Source organism: Triturus cristatus, chromosome 2_1 (genome assembly GCF_964204655.1).
Source record: "Triturus cristatus chromosome 2_1, aTriCri1.1, whole genome shotgun sequence".
NCBI classification, from domain to species: Eukaryota; Metazoa; Chordata; class Amphibia; order Caudata; family Salamandridae; genus Triturus; species Triturus cristatus.
Window position 1 is genome coordinate 874,360,856 of NC_140581.1, and position 21,487 is coordinate 874,382,342.

Here is a 21,487-nt window from a genome sequence, read left to right on the forward strand (position 1 = left end):
TACCTGATAATTTTTGGCATTCTACAGCACCCCGCATACGTACCTGCTCCCTGCTGACGAGAGGCAATTACCTCGAAACACGTGTCCAGGGATGGCATTTTAAACTTTTTACTCGTGGCATAGGTGTACCCGCCGCTGTCACTACATTCTCCAGAATCCTATGGGGCTATTTGCTAGTATGACAAGCGGTGTGCGACCCACTTCGCATTTTGTATTTAAAGCTCCCTGAGCTATGGGTTGACGAGCCCGGATCCCGCACCCGCGCGCCGTGAGAGGTACTATACCTGATAATTTTTGGCAGTCTACAGCACCCCGCATACGTACCTGCTCCCTGCTGACGAGAGGCAATTACCTCGAAACACGTGTCCAGGGATGGCATTTTAAACTTTTTACTCGTGGCATAGGTGTACCCGCCGCTGTCACTACATTCTCCAGAATCCTATGGGGCTATTTGCTAGTATGACGAGCGGTGTGCGACCCACTTCGCATTTTGTATTTAAAGCTCCCTGAGCTATGGGTTGACGAGCCCGGATCCCGCACCCGCGCGCCGTGAGAGGTACTATACCTGATAATTTTTGGCATTCTACAGCACCCCGCATACGTACCTGCTCCCTGCTGACGAGAGGCAATTACCTCGAAACACGTGTCCAGGGATGGCATTTTAAACTTTTTACTCGTGGCGTAGGTGTACCCGCCGCTGTCACTACATTCTCCAGAATCCTATGGGGCTATTTGCTAGTATGACGAGCGGTGTGCGACCCACTTCGCATCATATGATCAGTTCGTAGTCTATCCTCGAGGGGTGAGGATTCTGGCACTTTTGTGCCTTGCGGGATTAGTGCCGTCAGTGCATGTCTTATTTGCAGATATCTATACGTCTCTGTGTCTGCCAGGCCATAGTTTTGTTGCAATTGTGTAAACGGGATAATCTTCCTCTTTTTCCACAGGTCCCCCACCTTCGAGATGCCTATCAGGTCCCATTGTCTGAACCCCTTCGTGTTTCTTAGCCTACCTAGTTTCTTTGTGTCCCAGAGCGGCGTTGCCTGCGTCAAGACTCCTGATATACCTTTCTTGTGCCTTGAGAAAGTCTGATTACAGATGTGTACAGACGAAATACATGTTGGCTTCATTGTTTGCTGGGAATTTCTTTTGACATCACTAAAAATACTTTTTCTACGGAAGGTGTTCGTAGTTTACCTTAGAAGCCCTGCACAGGATTGGATCAGTTATACTCGCCTTATGACTATATGGATTGATTATTTTAGATTGTGATGAACAAATGTCCAATATATCTGTTTTGGAATCGTTTAAACTTACAAGGTTGAGCTGTAATAGCTTTTTTTCGAATATATCAATGTGTAGTCAACACTGGTAATGGGTATTTTGTCACGTTTTGGTATGTTTTGTTTCCATCAATAAAACCATAAATAAATCAATAAAAATTACATTCTACCATATACCACTACAGCTTTTATAGCCCCAGAAAGTATTTTCCAATTCATCTGCCGTTCCCTTTGGCCTAGCTTTTGCCGCTAGTGTCTTTCAGCGTGTTATGACTGAGGTGATGAAAGACTTACAGAAGTTTTTTTTTCCAAGACAATATTCTGATGTTTGGCAGTACCACTGATTAACACAATATGGCACCAAGAAGCGAATTGGATAGGGTGGGTATAACACTGTGGAAAGACCCCTGCAAGCTGCTTGAGGAGAAGGCACTTAGGGTACTCTATATCTCTTACAGGGGACAGGCCAAAAGCTGATCTGGTTAGTTGCATTGTGAATGTTGTTGCTCCTTTAGATAAGTAACAGCTTAGGTTCTTCACAGGTCAGATTGAATACCATGTTAGGTTTGTGGAAGGCTTTGCAGAGAAGACAGAAGATTTGAGACTCGAATGAGGATGGGGGTGGTCTTCTCTTGGCAGGAAGAACAAAAGGCTTTCAAGACAAACATAAAGGCCAAAGCTCAGGGAGGCATCTCGGCACCTTTTGATGTCAACAAGAACACAAAAATTACTGTGGACGCTAGTGCTTCAAAAATTGCAGCATCACTTTCTCCGTTTTAAGTCGGTAAGGAAGAGACTGTCTCTTTTACCTCCTGCTCTTTAATAAAAACGGAGAGGAACTATTTGGTTATTGAGAGAGAAAGGCATTAGTGGCAGCATGGGGTGCAGAGTATTTCAAAACATATATATGGGGTGTGGGAGTCGTTATCTGCATGGATCACAACCCCTTGCTCAATATCTTGACATCAGGAGGTGTGGAGAAGAGTTGGCAAGTTGCCTAGGTATGCTGGAGGATAATTGTAGAGTAAGTTCAATCTTTTCCATACTTCTTTATCAGCTCAAAAACATCCTGCATTGTCTACCTAAGTGCTGTATAACATGTGGGCGCACGGCTGTCTGCCCCATATCATTGCCTATATTGTCCCACCTGACTGTGGAGCCATTGACTTGAAGTTGATCGGAACCCCAGGTTACGAGGTACCCACATCTCAGTAAATCAGCAGACTCTGTAACAGTAGCTAAACATATCTTCATGGTTTCTAAACGTGCATAACACTCAGAGTCTTCTAATTATTCAATTTGGCTTTCTTCATTGTTTGGTTGCTATTTTGTAAATCTTAATATATTTATATATTTTAATTATTATTTAACTGGTGTACTTTTATACTAAATAACTTGCTGGGCAGTCCCATTTTTATTGCAACTGTGATAAATGTGTTTAAGTGTTCCTCAACTCAACTGACACATCACCTGCTTTGAGTTAAGTCTTCATGACACAGCAAAGCTACCCATAGTTGTCAATAACCCAGTATCCACCGGCAATCTTGCCTTATGGTACCGCTAAGCTGACCCCACAGAGTAAAAGGATCCAGAAAAAGTATGACTTCAGGAAAAGGCACAAAAAGCTACACACTTAAGCAGTACCATTCCAAATAGGTAGGCGAAGGTTTCATTGCTTATGTTTCAGTTACCCAATGCGTGCTCTGACTTTTTGAAAAATTCATCACATCCTGAAGAAAGGGTCAATAAATCAATGCAGCTTTCAATTAAAAGCCAACGTTATCTGTTGCGGCTTTCAAAATCATGGAATCCTGTTTTAAATAGCCAATCGACAAGGACTTTATTCCTAGTCTTTGACTAGAGAAGTCAAACTAGTTGTGTGACCGACTACCACAAGCAGTGTTGGGTTTGTGGTTCAAATTTTGGTACATACAAACATCTTGCAATTTATAAATCTTCAGTTCTGAATTGTGAAAAATACACTGTGAATATATCACACAGTAATCGCATACAGAAGGCCCTTAATGTTTCGGCTGTACTAGAATCAAAATGCCAGAACGAATGCCTCTTCCCAGCTCTTCAAAATGAGTGACGATTTAATTGAAATCCTATTATAAACCACATTGTAGTAAAGTCCTGCTTAAGTCGTCAGCTTGAGGTCTTTGCACCCAACAAAGCTGTTCCCTAGGCTGCATCCATGCATACTCCAGCTGAATTTAGGGTGGGCCGAATAAGAGAAATGTGACAAGGCAAGCATTCAAGAATAAAAAGGAACAAAATATCTGTGCAAATATTTTAGTGTCTCTCTAGAAAATACAGACGACCAAGGGAATACTGTCAAAATCGAAAGGTCTGACCATAAATATTTGGTAGCTTACCATGATCATACATATCCAGGGTCTGCTAGAGTTTTCGACCCGCCCTCTACGAAATTCAGAATGTCATTAGACCAGGGGAGATCAACATACCGTCCCTTCTAATCATGCTAATCATTCGGTCCCCAGTTGAAATAAACTACCACAAGAAGGCCTGGCAAATGTATGATGGTGTCTGAGAGCGAAAACAGCAACATCATCAAGTTTATTGGGCACCAATACTAAAAGATACTACACTGGTGCAAGGTCAGGATATGAGTTTTTGTAAATATGACTCTTAAATTGTTTTATAATTATTTTTTTAGTCTTTAGGCATGACAATTTTAAAACCATGGGTCCTACGTATGGAATAAATAAATTTGTAGTGTAGCACTATAAATTACCGGTTTATAGTAAATCTTGTGCTCCTAGTGCAACAACCCCTATCTTCTAAACTTCTGGGGCACACCTTTGGGCATGAAGGAAGCAGGCGGACAAGTCTTGCACAGTGTAAACAGAAAACAATTTGGAAATCTCCATGCTTGACTGACCCAGCCAACTCTTGGGACTGCCACACTATGGCTCTCTTTCCTTTTGTTTGTACCTTTGTTATGTTCACAGACTCCAACAAGAGCTGATAGCTTGTGGATCTTCAGGATCAAGGGGTTATTAAGACAAGAAGTGTAAAAGCTGGCGTCCTGAGTATTCTGATTTTCCTTGCCTCAACTACCAAAATAAGACCAAATATTCACAAACCCAGATAAAGTTGGGGTTGGGCAGCAAGCACAAACTGCTTTTTAGTGATCGCCGATGATACTACTCAACATGGCCTGATTATGCTGAGCACAACCTCTAGAGAGGATGTTGAATGCCCAGTGCTTGGAAAAATCATGAAATATAGCCAATGCTGCTGCCTTACATTCGACATATACTTGACTAGAGGAACATGCAAATGAAAAGCTACTAACCCCGACATGGACTTGACCGAACGAGTACATAATTATCAATGGCAAAATAAAGCCTCTCGTGGAATACCACTAGAGGATACAAGTGGCAATCCAACTCACAGTAGATCGACTGCTGGGTATCATTATAGGCAAAACAACATTCTGGATCAATGCAAGTACATCATGCAATGTAGAAAAGAACTGGAGAGGTTTCCAACATATTTGCTTTAATGTTCACCCTCAATGCCATCCTACTGAAACTTCCATATGGCTCAAAAGAGAGGTAACGATTTGTCAAATATCCTCCCTGACACAAATGTCAAAAAAAGTGTGACCAGTCATATAACCAGGTTAATGCCATGACAGCCAATGAATGCAATTGCTTATGAACCAAAACAGACAGCAAGGATGTTAATGGCAAACAGGATGGGACCACTATTTAAGGAGGAAAAAGGTGAAAAAAGACATGTATGCTTTTCTAGAAGAGAGGAGTAGAGGATGCATTTACTATGGTTCTGACATTACCCTGTAAGGTACAGAAGGGAAGTATTTGCCATGTGCCTGCACAATCTTCAAGAAGTCAAAATAAGCAAAAAAGATCCTTGGTCATAGAGCAAAGTAGCTTCACTTACTCCTACTTGCCCTAGACCTCGCCCTCCATCATCAAAGATGTTTTCAGGAAAATTTCCAAACCTCTGAGTACTAAAAGCATTACATCTTGCTAGAGATGTAAAGATCCATTGCTAAGGCATGCCTGGTATTCTTCAGGGTAACAGTCTTTAAGGTTTTTGATCAATGTGAAGGGTAAATTCAATATCTAAGAGTTGACAGTCAATGAGGGAGAGGTTAAGACGAATGTCTTATTGATTTTACATTGCCCTCAGTTGACATTGAGCTTGTGTGCTTTATAATGAACTTTCCAAAGTCTATGCTCAGCCAGAGGTGGTCAACATCTGTTGAGGATGGCATCAAGGCTTATGAAGTGTGAACTTCATCATAGGCCTCGACATTCACTTTACCGACAAATGTCTGCCGCAGTTCAGGTGACGGATGATTGCCACAATGGAAGAAGGAAGTTCTGAAGGTCAGTGTGACAAAGTCTAACCAACCCTCACTGCAGTACACATTTTGTTTACTGGGTATAATGGCCTGTACAAGAAGGGTTATAACCGACTCTTTCAAACATCAGACGGTGTTCCCACTCCTTTTCAGTGAGACAAGAGGAGGCCACTCGGGACACCACCTCTTTGCCTAAGGAGGCATTATTTCCTTTTCAGAGCGTCACTTTGGGCTTGTGTTTCTTTGCCCTGCAACAACATTCTTTGCAGATTTGACAATACTTCCCTGCAAGGTCAGGGCAAAGGCAGTAGATGTGTCCATAAAGATATTCCAGGAAAATATTTCTATTTCAAAGGTATTGCAAAGTTTGAAAAGAGACTTGGTTTCTACTCTTCATCCATGCTCAAAATAACCAAGTTGCAGCTTGAGACATACGTTCATGTCACAGAAACACAGGCCCTCGGAAAACATAGTGCATCAATTTTCCCAGCCCACGGAGTCGTAAAAGCCCTGTCAAAGCCTGAATTTATAGTATACTTTCAGTAATGGATAAATGCAATAACCTTTTCTGTATAGTAGAGTTATTTCCTTTTTAACAGCTATACAAAGCACAAACGAGCAGAGTTCTGCGGTCATCAACGACTCAACATGCGTTGAAATAATATGATAGGCTGATTGGGAGCCCGACTCAGAGGCCCATCTTTTGCTGGCTGAGGTGGCATGGACTAGGCAGCCCAAATACAGAGATGAGTGGGCTGATAAAGAGTATGTGAATGTTCTTCTGTAGCATTAAAGTACCAACATTTTACATCCTAGCAACTGAGTATTTTAAAATCGTGATTCAATGAATGATTTCATGATGGATAACGGATTGATTTAAACTTACGTCTTGACTACTTAGTGACAAAGTTTCTTCCAGCAGCAGACCATTTATCCCAAGACCCACTAAAACTATCACAAAGTGGTGCAGGATAAGGAACATGAGCTACACGGTTACAATTATTCCCAATAGAGGAAAAGCACTCTCCACTTTTGAAATTATATTTTTTGTGCTGGTAGTTGAAAACGTATTGCAAAGATTTTTTTAAATATTTTTATTGTTACAGCATACAAGAAAACAAGTGACAGTGCATTGCCATACAGTTCAGCAACATACATGTCTCCCTGTAGTGCTCCATTACTAATTTGATAGTAGGGGCGTGAGTGTGACACTGATAGAGTGGAACATTACCAACAGCATTCACAAACTGCGGCAGCACTGTCAATAAAATTCTAGGGAGTGGATAATCCAAACATCCTAGTGTCGACCAACCAGACTGAATCTTGGCGCAGTGATCAGAGACCACTCAATGTGAAAAGGGAAGCACATATTGGTTATTTCACCATAGCTATGCTGCCATGACCTAGTGCTGCGCAATAAAGGTTAAACACTTTAAGATGGCATATTGTCTGAATTCTTGTACATCAAGAACATAAGCTACTTACAAAGAGGCCTTATAAGACGTAATGTCATGAATGAGGTGATGGTCCATGGCAGTCCCTGGACCTAGAAAACCTTTAGCTAAGAGACATGTAGTTGGACCAGGATTCCTGCAGGAACAAAGGCTTAGACAAACGCCAAAAGGGCTGTCAAATCTGCACAATCTTTGCTGTTGACCTCCAAGTCAGAAATGTGAGGAGGTGGGTATCGCCACAAATGCTGGTAGCAACCTGCATTTTGGATGTTGAAAGAAACTCAAAACCAAACTTGCTGCATACTGTGATGCCCCAGTCGCCCACGTCTCTGTTTTGGAGATATACGGGGTTTGATGGGGCAAACCTGAATTAAATCACTATTTGAAGAGATGAGGAATCAGAGGCTTATCAGACGTGTGTCTGTATAGGGACCAAAAAGATACTGCAGAGCCAAGGTTTGGCACTTCTGTGGATTTCAGGAGCAAACGTTCCTGAGCCTAGAAAGAAGGAATGACCCTTTGGTACAGGGTCCAGGCTACTAAGGTTGTTACTTCATGACAAATTTCAGTAACCTGACAGATGGCTTTGATCAAGGGCATCCCTCCAGCACAGCTGAAGAGAGCATCACCCAAATACAAAGATTAATCGAAAAAACACAGTTTTTGAAGGAGAGGGATCACCTTGCAAAACATTTTGAGAAATATTTTAAATTAGAAAAAAGCACATAATAAACGACTTACAGAGATAAAAGACCCGCTGTTCCCTTGCTGTAGTTCTGTCTTACTGAGTGACTGAAGCTTTACATTGAGGTAGTTTTTATGAAGGTCACTGGTAAACACCATCTGTTCATCGAAATAGAAATAGTGACAAATTTAGTGTTTCGTTTACATATTTTACATAGAAAAAATAAAATAATGTCAATCATCCAGCAATCCCAGAAACAAGTTTAATTTTGATGGAAATTATTTTGGTCTCACTGATGCATGCTTTAATTTTTTCTTTACTTTAATCTTTATGTGACAGTTTATTTTTTTACAAGATTATTTTTTCTATATATGTTCAATGTATCACAAATCCACCCTCTTAAAAACATTGCCATTGGAGCACCTCACACTCCAATATCTATAGCTTGCACCGCTCAAACTCTAAACATGAACCTAAAATGAAATTGTGAAACACAGACCTAACTTTAAGTACAGAACTGATTGCACTTATAGTTGTTTGTTTCACTGCACACCTAACATCATTATGATGGTCTCGGCATCTCTGAAGCACTGAAGGTCATGCAACATGTACCTGTGTTTTGTTCACAACAGTAGAACTCAGGGGAGTAGCTTGGTCAGTAAAATTGGGGGGGGGGGGGGGGGGGGGTGAAGGATGATTCCGATTTTCCAACAATCACGCTGGCATATAATGTTAAAATACATTATACGATAAGCAGGGCGCATGCGAGGGGCTAAAGTTTGCAGTGGAAAGGAAAACAAATGTGGATTGGTAGAGGGACTAGGTGGGAGAAAATACAATAGTTTTAAAATATTCAACATTTTTTAATACTTTCAAAGCAGAGAGTGAGTAAGTGTGAGCATTTTTGTCAGTGTGTGTAAATACTCCTGGTGAAATCCGACAGTAACCTCTCAATACACAACTGAAAGCCCCAGTACCACACAACTTACCAGAAAATTCATTAATTAGGGGGGGTGTAACACCCCAAACAGCCACCCTGAAGCTACACCCCTGATAGTACTGAACAATATTAGAAATTAAGCATCAACAAAACGGTTATACAAAATCTCATTATTTGCCAGAGTAGGCGAAACTGAAGGGATAGTTCAATGCAGTTAGCACTGATATACGTTTCATGACTAATACAAAGAAATGAATGATCATGCTTGACTTTTACTGGAGGACATCCATTAAACTTTCCTTGTACATAGAAAGATAGTATGATGAAGTGTTCAGGACACTCGGTTATGATTTGAAGACCCAGTAATGGTGTCAAGACATATTTCCATTGAAAACAATGTCTACCTGGATTGGCTGCAATGAATATGTGCATTGAAACATCTGTAATTATAGGCTGAAGTACGATTCATATCAGAAAACCTTCCTTGTGCGATAACTCAGAAGAAGCAAAAAGTCACAATGTAGCTTGATGTAACACACTTTGCAGAGCAACACTGACCTCACTTGAACAGTTACTACAAAAAGAGAGGTTTAAGGCATCACAAAATTATGGGTGTGGAATATTTGAAATACTGACCAGAAAAAGTGCAGAAGGATCGCGTGAACAGCTCCAGTGTACACTATACTAATGGCAAATTAACTGAACAGATTGAAAGTACAAGTGGCGTAATTTAAGGCAGAGCAGTCATTACTCCTTACTATCTACAGGGTAATTGTATTACCTTTGTTGCCCCACAGTTCTTGCAAAGTGCAGTGCTCTTAGCTGGCATGGCCTTTACAACACTGGGTGATTTATAGAACTTTGGATACGCTCTCGCCATGCAGTTACTTGAATCTCTGGACTGCGCAGCGGCTTGGATCTTGACTCGCTCACATCCCTCAGTAGAGCAGTAACTGTGGCCGTCTCGACTGTGCTGAGCCTGGAGAAACAGGAAGAGCAACCTGCAAAGCAGAAGTGTAGCACAGCAGTTAGATTTATATTGGCAGAGCGAGGCATCATGTCCAAAATTAGAGATCACTCTTTGAAGCACACAACAATCAAAAGATAAACTGCACGTCACTGATGTCTTACGTGTTTATAAAACATACAACAATCAGCAATGGATAGCGTGAATTGGTAAAAAACAGATAGTCACCTAAATTGAATAAACAGGTATGGAAACCAAGGTCAATTAACTAAGTACTGATAAGACTAAAATTCAAACATAGCTGCCAATACAATTCATGTTATCTTTGTGTTGGTCTTGTCTGCTATGCTATTGCTGAACAAACAATAATGATGAAATTTGCATTACACTTTGATCTGAAAGTTTGCTTGTGCTTTTATCAGTTCTATTTCTACTTTCGGTCTTTTTTGCTACTGCCCAGATAAAAGCATGGAGTGGGGAGAACACAAGGGGGAAAGAAAAAAGTGGACATAGATAAAGATAGATGAGAAGGAATAGAGAAAGCAGACGTACTAACAAAAGAAAGGGAGGGAGAGAGAGAAAAAGAGAAAATGTGAAAGTGGTAGGAAGAAAAGGAGAGAGATAGGTGGAGTATCCATGGATTATTCAGGGCTCTCTCAGTGATTCATTGGTTAGGGAGAGAGTCCTAGGAGTCATGCCATATACATTGGTTGAGTAAAGGGTCCTAGGTGTCATGCCAAACACATTAATCTAAATCTACAAATTGATCAATGATTCAACTGCTGAAAGAGGCACACCTGTGACTCAAGTCCATGAACAACATTTTCTGGTCGATTTAGGCTCCTCTAGAATGTTTAGAAATTGGAGTTTCCAAAGTTATCACTTCCGAACAGTATAAGAAAAAAATGTCTGCTTCTCATGTTTTGTTACTAACAAAAACCCTTTAGTGACCAAAACTCATACAGAAAACACAGGAGAATTTAACTGAAATCTGGTCCAATAAGAACAGCAACTTCTTCTACTAGCTAACAGCTGCTCAAAAGCGACTTCTGGCTGAACAGAGAAGGTTTGTGTGTCCTTTCTCACCCTCTTCCCAAGACTAGTCATTTGGTGTCATACCTGAAGCTGCCTTTTTTCCAAAAGACACATTAGATTACAAATATAAGGACTGCTGTTGCAGAAAGGAAAATTAGATTTAACTAATATATCAAATTCTCATTGAATACTGTGAAGCGATTTACTTCTAAAACAATTTTGGATCTTTGAGATGGCAAACTGCTTTTTTTTTGTCATTGAGAAAGATGTTTTCATTTTAGATCAGGAGTACTCTAGAACAATAACAAGTCCCAGCTTGTCTTATGTATAGAAATAACTTCTCAATGCATAAAAAATATTCATGATTTTTTAAAATAATTTAGAAATTATTAAATATTATGCTGTGCAACGGCATTCCATCACTTGGTAGTACTGGTGTTTTCCAATCTACAAATCCCTAGAACACCACAGTAACAGAATAAATTCATAGGATTTATTATATCTTATGTCACATAAATAGCAAATATTACCCAGTGTTGGAATCAAAATAAAACTTCTTTTCTGATCGCTTCTTCTCTAATTCCTCCATCGTAGAGACTGACGTATATTCCTCCATACTATGAGAAAGCGCAGTAGTCTGCCTCTGGACAATGTCCGACGATACTTGAAAAGTGGTGTTTAAGGGGTAACAGAGGCCAACCCGAATCCAGTCATTCCTGAAAATAAAGTGCAGTCAATCCAATGTATCTGAAACAAATAACGGTCTGATAATAAACTATATTAGCTTTGAAAGTGATATAAGCTATCTCGTTTGGTGCTTAAGTGGCCCACTGTGCAGTTTTCTTTAAATAGATTAGAGAGTTGTGTAATCGTTGTTCTCAAGTCTTCAAGTTTGTCATTTCAAGTAGTCAAACAGTGCTTCCTTCGAGCCCTCCTCTTATCAACTGTAGGTCAAGCATTGGTGAACTTATAATAAGTGCATTTTAACAACTGTACAAAAGGTCAGCATGACATAGTAAGAGGAGTTTGAGGTATGGAGAGGTTAAGCTGCCATGCCAAATAAACACCTTCACTATTAACAATAAAATTTGTCAGAGGAATAGGCAAGAGTTTCTCATTGTTTGAGTACAGTGATCTTAAATGTCTATTACAATTAATTTTATTTCTATTATAGCAAGAGGCCAAGTCACTTACACACAGAATCTTAATCGTGCTCACAATGGACTGGTTTTTCTAGAAGCCAGAAATCAGGCAATCTTAAGTATTTTGGATGCACTTAAGATGTTTAATTTGATAAGTTGGTAGAACCTCATAAATGGCATTACATTTGACCATTGTAGGACTAATCTAAACTCTCACCAGTACAAGATGGTTAGAAGAAAGAAAGTTAAAGTATTTTCTTGCAACTAAAATTTGATAATAGAGTATTCCACAAGTGTCCAGCCTTGTAAAAAAGTGCTTGTTTCCGGTCCAGGGAAGACATGGCTTAGCAGTTCGGGCTGGACTGTTCCCATGAGGCACAGGGTCAAGACTGATTTGCATATAGCTGTGTCTGAACTGGGGTGGCGAAGTGAGCTAAAGAACGATGATGGATTCATACCAGATCTGTGACGGGGGGTGGGGGGGGGGGGGTCGGGTGAGTGTCTGAAAAGTTTCAGCGCTCCGTCCATCATCTACTTATCTTTGCTAAGTTGGCAGGGAATGCCTATAGGGGGTGTGTGGCAGACCCTGAGCAAAGACACCACCTCATATTTTTTAACTGATGGTGCAGTGGACTACCTGGTTGGGGTATTCTACGTGTGTGATTCTACAAGTGATCTACGGTTTGACAAGCTATTGTGGCTTCACTTACAGGTTTGACTAAGAAAGCAGACTTGCTACTTCTTGAGTATCAGGACATTAACTAGTATACAAAAAGATCATGTCCTCAAAAGGTCAAGAGACTTTGCTCTCTACCAGTGCACTTGTTACTAAGGAAAACATTCAGTTTAAACCTGTGCAACACAGCCAGGAGTTCAGTTTTATTTTAATGCCATTGACAATTCCTGACAAACATACAATAAAGGTTATATAAATGTTGTACCATTTTTCAGCGAGTGATATTGCAGCAAGTTCTTAAAGTTAATTTTCCTAGCTTACTCTGCCTACTTAAACTGGACGCAAACTATCGTTTTAGAGCAACCAACAACTATGTGGGTTCTGGCCCAAGATGATCACAGGGTACTGAAGGAGAAATCAGTTACTTAAAAGTCACACTTAAGTCACACTAGTGTTTTTTCAGTAAACTGCATCTTAATTTTGCCAAAGGGTTTCCAGAGTGGGAGTCGACAACCAGTATGTCTGCAGTGAGATTATTAAGCCAACTTTTCCAGAATGCCCCATACCTTAGTGCCATTGATAGATTTATACTTATTTAAATAGCAAATTTCTGCTTTGCAGGCATTCCAAATGTTGAGTTCCCTCCGTTCTTCTACAGGATCCTTAAATTGGATTGCTATTCTAAATCTGTGTCGATAGAAGACATGGGATATCACCTTTGAGGTGGCTATTGTATGTGCTCCTGACACTTCCAGTTCACTATGTATCTGAGGAATGGCTCCTCTATGGCTTACTAGTCCGGAATTGGATGTATCTGCCAATTTAATGGCAAAACATGAATTGTCTGGCATACTTGCCACATAATGCCAATAGATGGCATCTGAACACATTAATTGCCATTATGAAAGCAATACATTGGCATAAGATGCAAAACATTGTTTTTACACAACACTATAAACATACAACCGGCCTCTCATACAGCCACACATATACAAAAAAAAGCCCCAAACTATATATCTAACGACTCTTGCTGAATGCACGATAATCTTGATTAAAGTGACCAGATGAATCAAAATAATTCACACAATTCTACAGTACGTGGTTAAAGGTTCCATAGTGCTCCACAAGTATATTTTAAGTATTTGAAAGTTAATCAACAAAGATCATAGGCACATATTCTTGCTTGAAAAAAATATCCGCTGACCGTAGCAAAAAATTAATAATTGTACAAATGTATAATACCCTACTATCAAGTGTAGAAAAGAGTAGCTTTTGTGCCATGTTTAAAGAAGAGTTAGAGGAAAGATAGTTGTTGAGAAATTATTTTGAAAGTGAAAGAAAAATTACTATCTGCAGCTACTCATTAATTTCACCAAATATCTAGGAGGAACGAGAAATGAAAAGAAAATACATTACAAGTGTTCAATATCTCACCGGTCGAAGTTAATGAGGTAAAGAAACGTGGTTTGTGGAGATTGTCCATTCCAATGAATCGTGTATGATTTTTGCAGCATCACAACTGGCTGATACTGTTGGTAGAGAGCCCGCTGATTGATGCCTTTTAACGACATGGGCTTGGAGGGGTACTCATCCCTTGTAATCATCATAGTAAGATTCTGAGGATTCCAGGTTTGCACATATATCTTTGGAGTAAATTGTTAAACAAAAGAGTTGCTTAATACTTTGTGAAGTTCATACATAAATCAGGTTATACAATTGTTAAGCAAAAAATAAAATTAAATCCTTCTGCAGCAACAACAGTCAAAGAATATGCAAATGGAGCCGCACATGAAACAGAAAATGCACTTAAATGAGTCTCACGAAAAGGCAGATGAAAGGAAAATGTTACTTACCTTGTAAATATCTGTTTGTGGCATGTAGTGCTGTAGATTCACATGATCTGCATACTCCTGCTTTCTCGTGTTGGGCTTGGACGTGTACAACTTGTTTTTCATCAAAGAAGTATTTCGAGTCACAAGGTACAGTGACTCCTCCTATGACTGGTAATGAAGCATGGGCAGCGGAACCATCATAAGACTGTATTATCGCAAGGCGGATGAGGATGGAGATGAAACATACAAGCGACAGAAGTTGACCATGCACGTGAATGTTGAAATGGAAAGTAAAGCAAAAAGACCTGCAAAAAACAAAGGCTTCCGGGGAGGTGGGAGGGAAAATACAGCACTACATGCCCAAACCAGATACTTACCGGGTAACATATACCTTCTTGGCACGTGTAGCTGTAGAGAAACGTGCTTTGCATAGTCTGTAAATCAGTTTTCCCCTATGCGGTGCTTAGCCAAAGGATGTTGCAGAGGATTGAAAGAGTGTACAAAATACTGTTTGCCCCATCTGAGCTAGTTGATGTGCAAGTACATCCACACAGTAGTGTTTGGTGGACATGGGTGGTGTGGACCTCGTAGCTGCCTTACAGATACCTTACAGATATCAGCTATTGGGTTGTTAGGCAGGAAAGCCATAGAGGAAGGCATGTAGAATGCAGCCCAGGGGAACCAGGGAGCTGTCTTTTGGCTTAGCAGGTCTAAATGCTCTTGACTAACCAATGAGCGATCCCCGATTTTGAAATGGCACTGCCTTTGTGTGGTTTAGTGTAGGCAACAAATAACTATTTTGTTTTACAAAAATGGTTTCGTCCTGTCATTGTAGTACATTAGAGCCCACTAGATATCCAGCGTGTGAAGGGCTCTCTCTGCTACGGAGTCTGAGTGTAGGAAGAACAATGGAAGCTGCACTGTCCGAGGTGGAAAAGCGAGACCATCTTCGGCAGGAACGTTGGGCTAGTTACAACTACCTTAGGAGTGTCAACCTTAAAAAAGGCTCTTTCAGTGTGAGAGCTTGAATCTCACTCACACACCTGAAGGGAATAATTGTGACTAAAAAGGCTACCTTGCATGGCAGAAACGGGAGATGGCACGTGTGAAGAGGCTCAAAAGGAGGTTCCATGAGCCCAGTGAGGATTACATTTTGAGGTTCCAGGACGTTGTTAGGGGCAACCTGGGGGGTAAAAACTCACGATGATGAGGGCAAGGGACATCTGCTGTAGCCTCCGGACCACGTATGAAAGAAGTTAGAGAGGCAGGAAATTGTAGGCACATATCCCTGACTAATTCGTCCATAGCACATTGCCGATGGACTATGGGTGCGGAAACATGGAGACAAGGCGTGGGCATTTTGCGTTTTTGGGGGTTGCAAACAGATCTACTGTGGGGAACCCCCAATGTTGGAAGTATGGGAGTAGGACTTTGGAGTGGAGTTCCCACTCATGGACTTTTTCCGCATTTTGCTGAGCAGGTCTGCGAAGTTGTTGTTCGCTCCCTGATGGTATTCCGCTAGTAGATATAGCTTGATGTGGATTGCCCAACGCCTATAGTTCTGTCCTAACGTTGAAAGCTGGAGAGAACGAGAAACCCCTTGTTTCCGAAAGTAATGCATGGCAGTCATGTTGTAAGTTTCGACCAAGACTCTTTTGTGATGTACATGGCAGTAGAAAGCTTTGAGAGCCAGTTGGACTGCCAGTAATTCCAAATAATTGATGTGAAAGGTCATTAAAACTGGTGTTCACATGCCCTGAATGGTAATTTCCTTGAAAATGCGCCCCCCAGCTTGTGAGACGCATCTGTGGTGATGGTCACTTGGGGAAGTGGCTCTATAAAGGGCCTGCCCTGCAACGGGGTGTTGCTGTTCCACCACTGCAGAGCACTATGTGCTGGCCCAAATCACCAGTAGCTCCTCCCAGAGACACTTAATTTGTGTACAATGTGCCGCCAGGACATCTTGAAGTGGGCTCATGTGCAATCAAGTGTGGTGAACAATGGTTAGGCAGGAGGCCATCATTCCGAGGAGGTGCATTACTGTCCTGACTGTTAGTTGAAGATCTGGCTGAAAAAAAGACAGACGCTGGAAAGCTTGGACCAGTTTGGGGCTGGGTTAAGCCTTTCCAGCAACTGAATTTAGAACTGCCCCTAAAGAGGGGTGTACCTGAAGGGGTTGGAGGAAGGACTTCTCCACATTGATAGTGAATCCAAGATCATAAAGAAGATATAGGGTGATCTGGGTGTGGGCCCCCATGATGTAACGCAAGTCTGACGGGGATGCCGTCTAATTTTTGTCAACTCTCAGTGTGATTACTTGGCCCTTAACTGGCTCTTTAAAATCATTTTGAGTGGATTTAAACATGCCTTTAAGCATGGGTAGGTATTGTGTTGAGTGCGGAGTGTGTGGGAGCGTTTCCGCTAGAAGCCATCCTCCTTTGTGAATTGTGTAAGTTCACCTTGTGAAGGGTGGCGGTCCTATGAATGACCTCATGATAGGAGGTGGTATTATTAGGAGGGGAAGGCTTGGCTGGGTATAGTTCTGGGTCATGGTCACCTGGGTGGCAACACACTATAATCCTCGTAGCTGACTCCTGGAGCTCCAGATCATAGGAGGCAGAAGGTCTTGTCATGCTCTGGCGACAAGCAGAGTTTACAGACCAGATGGTGATCTTGCTACAACTACTTCAAGTGGCACTCTGGACAGTCCTGGAAAGAGGGCTTTTCCGTTACAGCCTGTACATTCTTGAGAAGGGTGATTGAGAAGGGCCCAAGGGGGAGAGGTCCGACTGGAGCGGTGAAGATATCTCAGATGCAGATACTGTAGAAACTGAGACAATGTCGAGAAGACTGCAAAGAATGCAACTGGTTTACACCAGGGGTGGAAGCACCGGAAGGCCCAGAGTTGGAGCACCATTCGGCATCGACTCAGAGTTTTAGCAACACACGTACAAAACCAGTCGGTGGATGAAAACAATCAAACGATGGAGCCGATGTCCATGCGCAGTAACAGTTACAGGAGGAGTCAATGCACCTCGTGACGCAAAAGACTTCTTCAAAGATAAAAAGTTGTACACACCTGAGTTCAACACTAGATGGCAGGAATATGCAGAGCATGTTTATCTACAGCTACATATTCCATGAACTACAGTTACTATGGACAGAGCTGAATACGTTACTCATCAGTAAAGCAATTTCTCATGAAAACTAGTCCCTCCTTGGTCTCTTCTTAGTGAAATGTTACAAAGTGTCTGTTTGAGTCTAGAAGCCTCTTAAAACGTTTTTGTGCAATCTGGTACCAAATAACATCACAAGCAATAATCACGGTTAAATAGAACATGCATTTTTTGCAAAGGGGCGGCAAGAAAAGTTGGAATGAAAACATTTAATGAGTTAAGCCTGTGCGTTACACAGAATATCAATTAGAACCATACAAAAGACTGCCTGTCTGTACTCGGGTTAATTAATAAAAAAGTGTAGAAACTGCTAAAGAAATTCGCTTACACTCAGTTTTACTCTTCGATTGTAGGTGTTGCCTAGCTGACCACAATTAATATATGTTAAGCAGGGGTGCAGCTTCAGGGGCTTTTATTCACCATCTGCCCACTTGAATGTATTCTCAGGTTGGCATTCAGATCTGATGATTCCCAGGTGGGTGAGGCAATGACTGTTGTATTTCACTCGGGATCAGAGGTACTGCGTGTCCAAAGCCCCCTACGCTCTAGAGTTTCTGAAGTGCTTTTTTACATCAGCCCAGTTTTCACACACCACAGCGCAGTACTAATCAAGGGGTGTAAACAACACACATTGAGACCAGACGGTTCATTATTGCCCCACTAACTTGTTGCAATGCCCCACTTCCTTATCACGTTTTTGTTTTGCAATCTTGTGTAACTGGACAGTACCCACACACCAACCATATAGTGATATATCCAGGAATGTTAGTTTTAGATGTAGGACTCATATTCTCTGTATAGCACACTGCTGCTGCCTGGAGTTAGGGATCACTTTATCAAAAACGTAACTCAAAATTACCTAATCTTGAGGTCACACACACACACACACACACACAACACACACACACACAAATAATCATGCTCGTTCATGCCATGCATACACACATTAATAGAGCAGGTTGAACTGACCTACCAGGCCATCTTAATGTCATTTTGACTTGGAGATTTTACAAATACACACGTGCACAAACACACCCACACGTCGCTGCTGCAGATACTCAACCTCATTATTTGAAATTGGAGTCTACAACATATATCTGTAAGTTTCCGTGACAGTCTTTTTCAACCTCTTTTAGAGCAACATACATGTACCTCACAGCGTGTATGTGTTGAATGGCCTCAAAATGTTGTTTTTGAAACATTATTTTCCCTCCCCCGGCACGCCTAACAGCTCATAAGATCTTCCCTCCCGAGATCCCTTAGGCTCACTCCATCAAAGTCTTTTAGTTGGGTACAAAGCAGTGGTTGTTATGAATTTACACCACAAAAACAAAGGGAGATACCCTAGAATCCAATTGGGACAGGGTGAGATAATACAAAACTAAAACAAGCCCCTTTATGACCATGCAGTAACCCTACACATTCATGTGTTCATTAATTCAAGCAAAATATGCCACTGGCCTATATAACAAAAACAACGTATGTCAGTTGAGCACAGCTACTTTGATATCTAGATGACTTATTTATAGTCATATATGTTTGCCATCATTCTAAACAGATCTTTATCCTTGTTTTACGAGCTGTGATTTATGAACTTGAAACCAATTAAAACACAGTGGCCTTCTCACGTACAGCATGTTATATGCTTTTGATTTTATATCAACAGGTACGGTGCCATGCATGTAATTTAAGGTTTTTAGCCAAGTTAAACTCAAAGAATTAATGTCAATTGACACGAGTGTTGGTACATTTTTCTATGTTTTTGATAGGTCACTTGAGTGAATACCACCGGTAAACAGCAACAGTGCAAATCATGAGGCCACTTTGTTGTTTTTTAAAATTGAAAGTTTGACTACTAGTTTCAATGTAAAAAAAAAACTAGAGGTATGTCATTTCCTTTGTGAACCAAATCTATAGAAATTATACCAGTGTAAAAAAATTCCATTGCTAATATTATTGTGTAATCCATTGAGATACATAAATAATGATTGGTGATAAAATCCAGAAATAGAGTCACATTTACAGTATGGTGTATTTTTGTAAAGTATCCATAAGTAAACGGATTCAAAATAGGGGATTTTTGTAAAGAGGGGCTAATTGGTTTGTAACAAATTACAGTTATTATGTACGTCAGTAATATAGAGCCTTTAAGTAATTGAATTATTTCTTATGTATAGAAAACGTTCTGAAGAAGGTGCCACATCAATAACTCAAGAAACGCTGCGTCGACTGTCTGTTTTCTGTATATGAATTGTTTTTAATTGTTTTTTTAAAAATTGTGGAGGCTAATCCCTCTTTTTTGTATAGTACAATAAAAAATGTATGCTTTTTTAATACGTTATGTTTTTGGAATTGTTTAATTTTTAACTGTGCTCAACTGACGTACGTAGTTTTTGTTATATAGGCCAGTGGCATATTTTGCTTGAATTAATGAACACAAGAATGTGTAGGGTTACTGCATGGTCATAAAGGGGCTTGTTTTAGTTTTGGGTTATGAATTTACAGACTTGCACCCCCATTTCCAATCGGACTAAGATACTGCCCGATTTCAATTAATTCTTTCTAGGGTTGTGAGAAGTGAATTGTGAACCTCGACCAAACATAATGGAAACCAGTAAGCATAAAAAGAATATGCTTTAGTTCAGGTGATGCAAACTTCCACATTTAACGTATTATGTCAATGAATGTGATTTCAGATAGTAGATGTACAATTTCAGAATTACTTTATCCTATAGATTTGGGTAGTTGTGCAACGAAGAGTAATGAACTGCCAAGGTTTACTTGGAACAGAAATCGGTGGAGCAGTCATACTGGCACTCTCCATATGGATCACTGTCTGACAGTAGCAAGTTAAAAACTTGAGTGAAGGACTGCATTACAATGTAGGCGATACTAGAAAGCATGAAGCGATGCTAGAACATATTCCAGCAAAGCACAAGACTACGCTCCGTGGACAACACAAACATAAGAAAAGAGTCTGGGTTGCTATCACCACAACATAAGGCAAAAACGTTGGAAGGTAGACCTGCCGCACACGGACACAATTAATCATTTGACTCATTTCATACTATTTTTTTTAGGAGCAACAAGCACATAGAATTATACATTTCAATACACAGCTTATTGCAAGACGCAATTGACATTTCATAAAATGAATACAAATAATTTTGCAAATGATTTATTATATATGTAGAAACGTTGAAAACTAGAGAACTCAGTGTGTTCGAATGCTGGAGGGGAAACTATTGAGTTGTTACCAAGTTAGAGGTGGAGTACCACACCATCATTCTTCCTCTCTGGTGTGACAAAAAATGGGTAGTAAGTACTGTCACTGATTTCTTACTCTGTGGGAGCGCTTGATAGGCTATTGTTGGGGGATGGGGGGGTTACTGCAATCGCGGCCCTTATCCTGTTGTATCTTTCCATGGCTTTTGATACGGTTAGCCACAATATCTTAGTGGACCATATGAGCAGCCTAGGGATTGAGGATGCAGCACTAGATCTCCTCAAATTTTTCCTGGCAAACAGACAGCATACGGTGTCAATGGCCAATTATACATCTAAGTCGTTCACCTTACCCTGTGGAGTCCCTCAGGGATCAGCCCTGAGCCCAACACTTTTTAACCTTTACGTGGCTCCACTTGCGACAAATATCAGAAGTGCAGGCTTTCACCTAATGTCCTATGCCGATGACACCCAAATTGTGGTTCGCTGGCAAAGCCCGAAAACAACTCAGGTACAGCACTCAAAAACTGTATGACCAAAGTAAGTAAGTGGATGGATTGCAACTACCTCAAACTAAATGCCACCAAAACTGAGGTCATCCTCTTTGGTAACAACCTCTTACTCTGGACGCCAGACTGGTAGCCACCGAAACTGGACTCACTCCCTGAACCAGTAAAGAAAGTCAATAATCTGGGCGTGTTGATAGATGAAG

General features: G+C 40.8%; 1 protein-coding gene across 1 annotated transcript in view; it reads right to left on the reverse strand.

Moving 5' to 3' along the window:
- CEMIP2 (cell migration inducing hyaluronidase 2) overlaps positions 1-21,487 on the reverse strand; it is a 380,005-nt gene that overhangs the window by 43,954 nt on the left and 314,564 nt on the right. Inside the window, exons 18-21 of the mRNA XM_085633019.1 lie at positions 13,977-14,185; positions 11,255-11,440; positions 9,504-9,723; positions 7,839-7,940 (exon numbers count right to left, since the gene is read on the reverse strand). Of these exons, the coding sequence (XP_085489145.1) occupies positions 7,839-7,940; positions 9,504-9,723; positions 11,255-11,440; positions 13,977-14,185 (717 nt within the window). The remainder of the gene's footprint in view (positions 1-7,838; positions 7,941-9,503; positions 9,724-11,254; positions 11,441-13,976; positions 14,186-21,487) is intronic.